The following is a 12028-nucleotide window of genomic DNA, read 5'->3' as shown; positions in this document are numbered from 1 at the left end:
AGTGACGCACCTACCTGAGAAGAAATGCCAGGCACTGTCAGCAATACCCACAGGCCAGAAGAGAGGCCCAGAGCAGATTCTCTCTCGGAGCCTCCAGAAGGAACCAGTCCTAACCAGTCCTGCCAACACTTGATGTTGGACTTCACATAAATGAGAGAATAAATTTCTATTTTTTTAAAGTTTGTAAAATATTTTATATTTTTTCATGTGTTCTAATTAGTTGTACATGACAGACTGCATTCTGACACATCATACATAAACGGAGTATAACTTCTCATTCGTCTGGTTGTTCATGATGTAGAGTTAAATTTCTATGGTTTTTCTCTCTCTTTTTTAAATGTTTTTATTTGTAGATGAACCCAATACCTTTATTTATTTATTTTTTATGTGGTGCTGAGGATCGAACCCAGTGCCTCACACGTGCTGGGCAAGTGCTCTGCCGCTGAGCCCCAGCCCCAGCCCCTCCATGGTTTTAAGTCACCCAGTAAGTGGTAGTTTGCTCCTGGAGCCCTAGCAAATTAGCACAGATTTTAGGTGCTAGGAAATGGATGCTATTGTAAAAACAAAACAAAAACAACAACAAAATAATAAAAATGTGGAAGAAACTTAGAAACGGGATAATGGGTAGCGGCTGAACAAATTTTGAGGTGAATGATAGAAAAAGCCTAGTTTCCTTAAAGAGATGACTGGTGCAAATAGGGACTTTGATGAAGATTCTGGTGAGGGTGTAGAAGAAACAAAGAGAAGTGAAAGCTTCTGTTGTCTTTAGAGAATACAAGTTTCATCGTGAACAGAAAGTTGATAGAAAATGGAGGTTGAAGGTGCTTCTGGAGAAGTCTAGCAAGGAAATGAGGAACAAATTACTGGAAAGTAGAGGAAAGGACATCTTTGTTACAAAGTGGCAGGAACTCCGCTGATTTGTGTCCTGTTGTTGAGTGGAGAGCAGAACTTAGAATCGATCCCCAGTAAAGTGGTGAGGGTGTGGCCTGATTCTCTTTGCACTTGTGATAAAATGAGAGAAGAAAGAGATTAATTGAAGGAGGAGAGGTTAGGCCAAAATAAACCTGCACTTTATTATTTGGGAGGTTCTCACTTAAATTGGGGAAATTCCCTTTTGGAAAAGTATTGCCAAGGCAATCAGGGGCTGGGGTTGTGGCTCAGTGGCAAAATGCCTGCCTTGCACATGTGAGGCACTGGGTTCGATCCTCAGCACCACATAAAAATAAAGATATTGTGTCCAGGTGTAATAAAAAATATTTTAAAAAAAGGAAGGAAGGAAGGAAGGAAGGAAGGAAGGAAGGAAGACTGTCAATCAAAGATGTGGTTGGACAAGACTTAGCTGAATAGATTAGGTGTGGGACTCATGAATCCAATCCACCATCTCAGAAACCAGAATCAGAGATGGGATTATCCAGAAAGGATCTGTAGAGTCTTCTAGCGGCATGGATCCCCTTGAAATACCCAGGAACCTACCTGTGCTTTTGAGAATGTTGTATCAGCAAACATACTTGCTAGTGTGTAATAAAAGAGAGAGAAAAGATGTGGGGGGATGTCAGATCTCTGGGATCCTACAGGTAGGAAATAGGCTAATAGAGTTCCTTGGCCACAAACTTGTGCCAAGAAAAAGGAAGAAGGAGTCAGGTGCGGCCCAGGCCCTGTGATCCCAGCACCTTGGGAGGCTAAGGCAGGAGGATTGCAATGTTTGAGCCAGACTAGGCAATTTAGCAAAATACTGTCTCAAAATAAAAATAAGTAGGGCTAGGATGCAGATAGTGGTAGAGCACTCTGGGTTTAATCCCTAGATCTATCTATCTCTCTCTCTCTCTCTCTCTCTCTCTCTCTCTCTCTCTCTCTCTCACACACACACACACACACACACACACACACACACGCGCGCGCACACACACACATACACACACACAGGAAGACTGACTCTAAAAGCAAACCAGAGGGGCAGGCCTAGCAGCAAGGGTGGACAGAACCCTCATCAATACAGAGGGGAGGCTAGCGAGCCACAGATCATTCTCAGGCCTTAAAACCTAACAGGGGCAGGGAGTGTAGCTTGATGACAGAGGGGGGGCCTAGCATGCACAAGGCCCTGACTTTGATCCCTAGCACTGAAAAATACATGCACACTTACATACATACCTACTGGAATTTTCCTTGTTGGATTTCAGACTTCCTTGGGACTAGTAATTCCTTTATTCCTTTTAATTTCTCCTTTTGGGGACAGGAATGACTACCTTTTACCTGTCCCATTATTTATTGTGTTTTGGAAGCTGATTAGCTTATTTCTAGTTTCACAAGAAGACAGGAATTTTGCCCCGAGATTGATCATATTATTGTGTTTCACACATACTTGATAATCAAGATGACTTAGATGATGAAATTGGGACTTCTGAGCTAATGATATTTAGATGAGATTCTAGACTTAGAGTTGATGCCATGAGTAGATATTTTTGGGGATATAGGAATGGAATGGATGGATTTTGCAAGTGGAATGGCATAAAACTTGGGAGTACAGTTGTTGAATAGTAGCCTTCCTAAAACATGCCTAAGCATTAACCCTCATTACGTGACTACGATCTTATTTGTTTGTTGTTGTTGTGGTACCGGGGGATTGAACTCGGAGGGGCTTAACCACTGAGTCCACATCCTCATCCTTTTTTAAACTATTTTATTTAGAGCCAGGGTCTCACTGAGTTGCTTAGGCTCTCGCTAAGTTGCTGAGGCTGGCTTTGAACTCACGATCCTCCTACAACCTTATTTGGAAATAGGTCTCTGCAGACATAATTAAGAATCTGAAGATGAGATCATTATAAATTAGGGTGAACCTTAAATCCAGTGGTAGGTGTCCTTCTAAGATATAGAAAAAGAGATACCCAGAGGAGAAAGTGACATGGAGACAGAGGCTGGACTAATGTGTCCACAAGAGAAGGAAACGAAGGATTGCCAGGAGCTACCACAAACTAAAGGAAGGGTGTGGAATGGACTTTTCCTTAGAGTGTCCAAGGTACTGACACCTTGACTGGAGACTCTGGCCTCCAAACTGAGAGAATACACTTGTCTTACACCACCTCATGTGCGGTTTTCAAATTCCCCGCAGCCCCAGGGAACAAATGCCCTTGGGTCAGCACATTTGACTGTGACCTCTGGTTTTTGCCACTTTTCCTCTGTTTTATTTCACCAATGGCATGTTATAATTTCATTAGGAATTATATTTATTATGTCCATCTTCCCTGTCCTTTGACATGAATTCCTAAAGGGAATCTTGCTCTACACCTTTCTCCCCTAGCCCTAGATTTTTGGAACAGTAATGGAAGATGGTGGACGCTTACAGCCCTGGGCTCATAGACCAGCACAGACCCACACCAGCTCAGAGTCAGGTCATGGACTCACCCTGGAGGACAGTCCATTGGCAAGTCCATTGGCTGTTCTCCTCACCACCGCTGATGGGGCCACCTCTTCATCTGCAGGTGACTTTGTCCGTGGGGGTACAATGCCAACTACAGGGAGGCAAGAGCAGCCCGTGGGCCTCGTGCCGAGTGGGAACGCAGGGAGGCTCAGTCTCACTCGAAACAGGCTACAGGCCCAGCTGGGTAAGCACTCTCTTCAGGTCTAAATGAGCCTCCAGGGCTCCTCTCCCACCCTTAGCCTTACCTCTGGGGGAAGATGTCCCAGAAAGTACCTTTGTTGAGAGCTGCCTGCTTCTCTGCCTCCACCTCTTGTCTGGTGGGCACAAGGCTGATATCTCTGGGGGTGGCCAGGGGTGACGTTTGGTGAGGGTCTTTCTTGCTCTGCTCATAGCCTGCCTTGGGCTGGGGAGGAAGAACAAGAAGGTGGTTGATAACAGAGTGGCTGCTGGGAATTTGGCCCCCAGTGACGCTTCTTTATTTTGCAATGACTGGAGCTCAAACTCTTAAAGACACAGGGAACAGGGAGATATGTGTGCCAGTTGGGGAGTGGCCATGACACACCGGAGATTCCTCCCCATGCATTTCAGGCTGATAAACCTGGGGCCATCTTGAGGAATAAGCACTTAGGGCCTCCAAAAGGGCTTATTAGGGTACATAGAGAGGCCCTCAAACTGACCAGTTGTCATGACAAGTTCTAAGCAGCACAGACTTGCTGTGAGCCAGGGTCAAGGAATGGCCAGAGGAGGGGGCTGCAAAGCCTAGGGTCTCTGAGGAATCTGAAGATTCCACTTAAGACTGTGGCAAACAGAACCCAGTGGGCCTGGGTACTGGGATTCTGGGGGAAGGAAAGGGGCATTAGTTATGGGCTCACAGAATCATGAGGCTAGAAGGGACCTCGGATATCATCTGAGCCACCTCCTCCCATTGTTCAGTGAATAATCCAAGTCTCAGTGAGTAGAATTTGTAAAGACCAGGCTAAGGGTCAGAGACCTCAGCTCTAGCCCAACTGGAGAGCATGGGTAAGATCCATCCCCTTTCTTTACCCGTCAAATACAGGTAACATTACCTGCTTTGTGCACCTCACTGTGAACTCTCAAGAGTTACACAAATTACACAGAGTTGAGCTTAGATGAGCACATGGATTTCCAATTTTAGGCACAGATGTCTTACCACATGACCTCTTCCAAGCCTAATGCCCATCTCCTGGATCTTGGCTAGGAATCCAGGTGAGAGAAGAGGCCCAATCAGGGGAGAAGAGGGCCCGTCTAGGAGCTCAGACCCAAAGAAGACAAGACATGACAGAGGCAGAAAGGAAACACAAAAGGCTGGTTCTGAGTGGACAGGGACTGAGATGGCACTGGGGGTGAGTGTTGCTCAATTTCCTTTGGTGGGTCGTGTTGGTAGGGAGTGGGGCATGATGACATCCTTTGTTGCCTGTGAGCCTGGGGTCAGAGTGGGGCAGCACCTCATTTCCCCACCGTCCACAGAGAACAAAAAGGGGAAAGGTGACCTGTGACTCTCAAGATCTTTTCTTTATCCCAGAGTCCAATGGAGTAGGGCCTAGTGGTAATTGAGCTTTGGAAAAATGAGTGAGGAAAACAACCCCAGGGCCTTGCATTGACCCCCTGGCCTTGGCCCTTTGCCCTGTTCTCCCCTGTCCCCACCCTCCAGAACCCAAGGGTGCTGGGTACCTGACCCCTGGCTGTCTCGCCACTGCGGTGCCAGGAAGGGGAGTTGGGGTATGGCCAGAAGCGGCTTTCGCTAGGGAGTGGAGGGACGGTGGGAGGAGACTCCAGGGGAACGTAGGCTTTGGGGAGGGGAGGCCGAGGTGGGCCAGGTTCCTGTGTCAGAGAAGCCAGAGCATTAGGAGGAGCAAGAGCAGCCACTGTGAGAGCAGGAGAGAAGAGCATTAGCAAGAGCCAGACATTAATCATTACAGGAAATGCAGGATGGACCCAGGACATGGGGATCCCTCCCCGGGGCCTAGAGAGAGCGCCAGCTCCACAGCGGAAGCTCCACCTGGCCTTCTAGGCCCTCCTCAACCGAGCCCCCACCCGCCCGCCACTCCCCTGACTCCCACTTTTTCTCCAGAGCTCTCCCCTCACTCCCCTCCCTTTGCTTCCGCCATCTCTCCTGCCACAACACCTCTTCCTTGTCCCTCTACCTTTCCAAATACTCACTGGCCCAGTGAAGTTCCACCTGCCTTTGGTTCCCTCCCTTCCTTTGGAGTATTCAGGGCATTTACGGTCTGAACCCCAGGGCTCAATACCAAGACCACACCGCCATGTTTGCTAACTGAGTGTCTGTCCCTGCTGGATGCTGGGCTCCCCGAGTGAAGTGAGGGAACCTGGATCATCATGAGTGTCTTCCCGAGAGGGCCTGATCCCACCCCTGCTTCCCAGAGCTCTCATGAGCACTTGCTGACTGACCAGGAAACCACTTCCCACACCGAACCTGCACCCGGCCACCCCCAGAACACTCCTAGGTTTGCCTGCTGGTCAAGTGCAGGGGATGGTTGCTAACTATCCTGGTGCTCAGGAGGCCGAAAGGGGGCTGAGGAGGAAATGAGAGCAGATGCAGAGGAAGGCCACATGACCAGCTGTGAGAGTGACCCCCTTAGAGAAGGGCCAAAGCACTGGGACTGGAGCCTCTGCGGAAGAGATGGGCACCGACTTCGGGCAACTTTGGGGAAATGAGGATGTGCCCCTCCCTCCCCTGCCTACCTGTGCTCCGTCTCTTCAGCTTACCTCATTGGACCCCGGCTTGGTGGGGGACCCCTGAGAGCCAGACACCAGTGAAAAGGGGCTCAGGGGGCTGGTGAGGCTGGCGGAACTGAGAGGGCTGGCTGGGCTGTTGGAGCTGTAGGTGGCTGAAGGGCCGAGTCCTCCTGGGGGGGAAACGGAAGGGGAGAGAGGTGAGGCATGGAGCAGAGGCGAGGCCTGCTGTGTACATGGGGGATGCGGGAGGAGGAGGGAGACCTGAGGCTGAGATGTGAGAGGGAGGACCATCCAGCTCTGCTGCAAGAGACTTATTAGAGGTGGCTGGGGTCACAGGCTGGCTGTCAAGAGGGGCCCTAATCAAGGGGGTGGTAGATGGAGCTGTCACTGTGGCCTACAAGGTGTCAAAAAAGCCAGCCTGAGGGCCCAGGGCTCAAAGAAAGCACTAGGGGAGAGGTCACCAGTGGGCCCAGGTGTGGTCAGGAGGCTCAGGGGTGCTTTGACCTTTCCTGGGGAGGATTGTAGGGCATCTGGGTCAGCAGGGTCTCTGAGTGGTCTACCTGGGGGATAAGGGAGCCCAGCCTACCACCCTAGGATTCAGGGGAAGATTCTGGAACCCTGAGAAGGTCCCCTCTGGCTCTGAGCACAGAGTGAGCTGTCAGGTGTGAGATGGAGGCCAGAATCGCTGGAGCACTTCTAGAGAAGCACGAGGCCCAGGAGGCTCCCACCTCTGTGTTTGGCGGTATCCGTGCCCCGGGAAGGGTTATTCTTCCGCAGCCCCTCCATCACATCCTGGATCCTCCAGATCTCCTTCTGGATTTGCCGATTGAGCACCTCATTCTGAAACAATTGCAGAGTGGGTCAAAGGACATAGCTCTAAGGGGTGTCTGTCCCTGCCCTCATCCCCAGCCCAGAGCCCTGGACCAGCACCTCTCTGGATTCACAGGAGGCAGCAGCCCTGCCTGCACGGGCATGTACACACAGCCTCTCCCACGTGGGCCTCCTTCTCATGGGGAGCCTTTGATTCTTCGGCTTGCATAAAACTGTGTCCCCAGAATTGCTAGAGCCTCAGAACCAAGAGTGACAATCGACCCTTCTGAGCTCCCCCATGGCACATCAGGTGGTCTGAGAGCGATGCCCCCGTATGTGGTAGCCTGTTTTCTGTGTGTTTTTCTTCACCTCCGAACAGTCCTTTTGTAACACCCTCACCTAACGCACCCTACAGCCGTGGAGCACCCTCAGTGCAGGTTGTACTGCAGAAGACGACAGCACCCCTCACGCTGCATCACCTAGTACCAGGCGCCACGCCCAGGGCTTTGCACGTACCAGCTCATTCTGGTGGCACAACAGCTCTACATGGTAAGGGTGGCATTGCCCCATATCAGAGATGAGGGGACTCGCGCCCAGGACCATGTGGAGTGTAAGTGACATGCCCACCATTTGCATGTGGATCCACTTGATCAGAAGCTGACCGCAACCCTGCTCCATTTCCTAAAACATGCGTGTTCAGAGTGTGGCTTGCCCACAGGATGTGGGAGGACCTGGCTCTTCCCATCACCCTGCCCAGTCAGTGGGAGGGCAGGAGAGGTGAGTTTTGTTACCAGAAGGAAAATGGGGAAACCAGAGTGTTATCTACATCAGGGGAACAGGGCTGGTAAAACTAGCTGGAGAAGAGGCAGGGCCTGGACAGAAAAAAGACAGGAAGCAGAGAACAAGAACTCCTCAAGGTCACTTGTCTATCCTTCTGCCTGCAGGTTGGCTGTTTCCAACCAGGCCAGGCAGGAAAGCCTCATTCCTACGTAAACTCCTGCATAAGTCACTCCTGTTCTGCCCACTCTTCTTCTTCTTCTCTCTCTCTCTTTTTACATTTTATTTTAAAACAGTCTCTCACAAAGTTGCTGAGGCTGGCTTTGATCTCACGATCCTTCTTCCTTAGCCTCCCAAATCGCTGGGATTACAGGTGTGCGCCACTGAGCCTGGCTTCTGGCCACTCTTCCGACAGCTTGGGAGACATTTCTATGTCTATGTTTTAAATCCTTTGTCACAGAACACTCTAGATCTGACCTAAGTCTCCATGCTTTGGCATTAGCTCCTTTCCCTATGAGTTGGTGGGAATAAAGAAGAAACCCACATTATGTTCACCCCGAAACTCAAGAGTCTGTTACAAGTGGTCTTTAGTTTCAGGACCAGCTCCTTAAGTCTCTGAAGTCACTGAAGAGAGAAAGGAGACAGCTTTGGTCTCTTCTGCCCAAAAGGACCACGGAAGACCTAGCGCGCATCCCAGCCCTGTCTGCTCGGGGGCCCTTCTTCACCTGGATGTCCAGGTTGAGCTGCTCCCAGAGGTCATCGTGCAGGGCGGAGACCTCGGACTCGAGGTTCTCGTACTCCACGGTGCTGTTAGCCAGCGCCTGTAAGAAGGGGGTGGGCTGAAAAACGGCCTCCGTCAAGGCTTCCCTCCTTGCCCTGTGACGGGACCAGGGTACCTGAAGTCTGAGGCCTGGATAGGGGGACACAGAGGAACAGAAGGCGAGGGGCACAAGGCAGAGACATTTTGATGACAGCCAACACTAGCCTTACAAGAGGGACTGGGGCACATCCCATTGTGGAAAGAAACAAAGCTGATCCTTCTAGGCATGTGGCCAGGCAGAGAGGGGCTGATCACTTCTGCACTCTCCTCTTCTTCCCCCATTGGGGAACCAGGAGTGGTGGGCAAAGAGGAAAGGGCCTGGGAGAGGGTGTCAGTTCCCTGGAACTTAGACACACTCCTCTTTTCTGGGCCACGTTTGCCTGGGGCCTTTGCTGCTGCTTCTCAAAGTCATCATTATCCAAACAGCCTGTGCTGGAGGCTCTACCCTGTACACATGGGAGAGGACAGGACCACAGCTAATCCTCCGGTGCTGCTTCTCCAAGCCAGAAAAAAGAAGTAGGCAGCAGAGGCATTGGAGCAACCAAGGAAATGATCAACCCTCCACTTGAGGTTGTCCTGAAGGAATTCGGGTATGGCTACGGCTGATGGGAAATAAATTCCTTTTCTAGGTGGAAACTATGGAATGAATGGACTGGTATACTTGTTGCAAGGCAGAGTCAGGGTCTTTGCTAATGCCCCTCTTGGGTGAGAGCAATTGAATTTTGCCCTCCAAGGATTAGGGTAGCACAGATGGATGGTGAGGGGCACCCAGACTCCACTCCCAGGTTACCGTGGTCGCCTGAGACAGATCCACCCGGATGTTGATCAGCTGGTTCTGCAGCGATTCCTTCTTGTGCAGTAGCTTCTCGGGATAGGCGGGCTGGCTCCCAAACATCTCCAGCTCCTGGTGGGTCCCCATCAAGGCACTTTCCAGGCTCTCCTGAAGAAGGTGGGAGAGTGACATCAGCTACCCCGATAGCTCCTTTCTTGGGTTTGAACAGCAGAGGCCTAAGCCCTGGCCACTCAACCAGGCAGCTTAGCAGAGGTTGCCTTCCCCCTGGGTATGGTCCCTAGGAGGAGACCCTCAGTGGTTCTGGGAATGAGTGGGACAGGAGTGTAAAGAAGGACAAAGCTTCACCAGCTCAGTAAGGATGGAGACAGCAAACCAAAGTTCCTGCCCGCCGTCCCCTCCAGGCCACCCGGGCTCTTACCTTTTCTGCTCGGAGCTGCTGCACCAGCCGGTCCTGCTCCCTCACCACCTTGTTCTGCTCACACAACTTGCCCAGCAGCTTCTGGGGGCCCAGAGTAGGGGGAGGGGAGGGAGAAAGAAGGGGATGAAGGACACGATTTGATGGGGACCTGGGAACTGGGCTGGCAGGGCCTGGCCTCTGGATACCGCCTCCTTTCCCCTGCTGAGGAACCCTGAGCCTTTGCCTCAACCTCGAAGGCTTCCAGGAAGAGGGTCTCCACGTTGGAAGGGGAGATGTACTTATTCTCTGAGGAAGAGGGTCAGGTTGCAGGGGGCCGGGAGGCCTGAGAGCCCCATTTTAGATGCCCACACCCCCATTTTCCTGCAGGAGAGCAATTCAGAGAAGACTGTGGCTTCACCTCCCCAGCAGGATGGGAAGGGTAGGCAGGTGTGGGCGTAAGCAGTCTGAGAGAAAGCAGTGCAGTGTCAACTGGCCCCTCAGTCCCACGGGAAGCCCCTGCTCTCTCATCCTGAGACCCTGGGGCCCCTGTGAGCTCTGACCCTTGCCTGGCTGGAACCTCTCCTGGGTCCGCTGCTCAGATCCCCTGCCTGAGCAGGGCCAGCAGCTTAGAGACAAGTTGGGCCAAATCCCTCTTCTGGAAAGACTTGTGCTCTCCACATCCACTTAGGCCACTCATCGGATCCCTTCCTCTGAGCCAAATCTTGCCCTCTGGGCCTTTGAACTTCAAGGCCCAGCTCCCAGCTACCTGTCGTGCCCCTGACCTACCACCTCAGATGGCCTCACATCCCCCATGTCTGAGGAAACTCTTATTGGTCCTTTCAGTCACTGAATCCCTATTGCCACCTCCTGCAGCCTGGTGTCTCCAACCGCCTGAAGCCCCCTGAGGGCCAGAGCAGGTGTATTCTTTCTAGTTACCTGTCGGGGCTAGCACCTTGCTGGGCCCAGAGCAGACTGACTGACATAACTCTCAACAAGGCCTGCTGGCCTGCTCCCAGCAGGTCCCACTGCTGCAGACCAGCGGGCCTGGAGCTCAGCAGGGAAATGCATGGCGCCCGCATGGGAGGGAAGGGGAAGTCAGTGGTAAAATCTAGAAAAGAAGGGGGATGAGGAGGCAGGTCGAACGCTGTGTTTGTAGCGAGGGAGGACATGAGTCAAATGTATGAAGAGCCACCAGGAGGAGCAAGAGATGGACGGAGAAAAAGCCCCAGAGAGGAAGGAGGATGAGGACGAGAGCAGGAGGTGGCTGCAGTGGACAGAGAGAGCAGGGAGAGCTGCCCTTACATCCGTGTCTTGCTCGTTTAACTTGAAGGTGTGGAGGCCGTCCCGGAACACTTCTGGGTACGGAGGGACCTGCAGGAACACGAGGTGGTTACTGCAGTAGGGTTGGCTGAAGGCGCGTAGGCTGACACCACAATCCTGCTCCGTTCCTGCCACACACTGTGGTCCGTCACCTCGGGTGGCTTCCGTTCTGGGGCTCTGAGCTAATTCTCTGTCCCCTGGCTGGGGAGCCTGTGATGGCGCAGTCTAGACTCATCCCAGTTGTCCTTGGCTGACTCTGGAGAGACCAGACATCTGCTGGACTCAGACTCTGCGACTCCTCTGTCCTCAGCTCTGGGATTCGCTGCTGTGGGTGCGACAGGGCTCCCAGTAGCTGGCTAGTAACAACCCTCTGCTGTGTGTGGCGACAGGACAGGCAGCATGGTGGGAATGAACACTGGGAACACTTTAGAATGGTTACCCCAGGGCTGGGGATAGAGCTCAGTTGGTAGAGTGCGTGCCTCGCATGCACAAGGCCCTGGGTTTGATCCCCAGCACCACACACACAAAAAAAATAATAATAATAAAATAAAATAAAAAAAGAATTGTTACCCTAGTACTGAACACTAATCACAGGCCTTGACTGGCAAGAATCTAGAAGCCTTTCTGGATTCAGCTAATACTGCTCAGCCTTGATGACATGGCAGGTGACTACAGCACAGTCCATGCACCTCTGGTATTGGATGGTCCCACGTTATGCCCCTCACACCCTGAACCCCAACAACGTCTGTCAGGAAGACAGTAAACACGAATCGGGAGTCATGGATACTGAAAAGCAGGCTTGCAGTCCCCAGCATGGCATGGGATGTCAGTGCTGGCTAATCAGATGGTTTGGGAAATGGGCTTGGGTTCACCCATGAATGTGAAGAATGGAGGTGACACAGTGCAGCTAAGGAGGAAGAGCAGGCTGAGCCTGTCTCCGGGGGGGATGAGGCCCGGCAGATGAGCAGTCTGGGCAGA

At 51.9% G+C, this 12028-nt stretch overlaps 1 protein-coding gene across 16 annotated transcripts in view; it reads right to left on the bottom strand.

Moving 5' to 3' along the window:
* The window catches only part of PLEKHA6 (pleckstrin homology domain containing A6), a 144861-nt gene that overhangs the window by 12240 nt on the left and 120593 nt on the right, over positions 1-12028 (bottom strand). For 15 of the 16 annotated variants that reach the window (XR_014022516.1, XM_081298125.1, XM_081298127.1 and 12 more), the window contains 8 exons: positions 11033-11101; positions 9752-9832; positions 9331-9480; positions 8446-8541; positions 6862-6973; positions 6164-6303; positions 3689-3818; positions 3400-3506 (listed from right to left, as the gene is read on the bottom strand). Coding sequence is in view for 15 of the 16 variants with exons in the window: in XM_081298125.1 (XP_081154251.1) it covers positions 3400-3506; positions 3689-3818; positions 6164-6303; positions 6862-6973; positions 8446-8541; positions 9331-9480; positions 9752-9832; positions 11033-11101 (885 nt within the window). In the remaining variant the exon portion in view is untranslated. The remainder of the gene's footprint in view (positions 1-3399; positions 3507-3688; positions 3819-6163; positions 6304-6861; positions 6974-8445; positions 8542-9330; positions 9481-9751; positions 9833-11032; positions 11102-12028) is intronic. The other variant, XM_081298130.1, reaches the window with a different exon arrangement.

The sequence above is a fragment of the Spermophilus citellus genome, assembly GCF_964194105.1.
Source record: "Spermophilus citellus genome assembly, chromosome: 6".
Taxonomy (NCBI): Eukaryota; Metazoa; Chordata; class Mammalia; order Rodentia; family Sciuridae; genus Spermophilus; species Spermophilus citellus.
The sequence above is the reverse complement of the archived record's forward strand: the minus strand, read 5'-3'. Positions and strand labels throughout refer to the sequence as shown.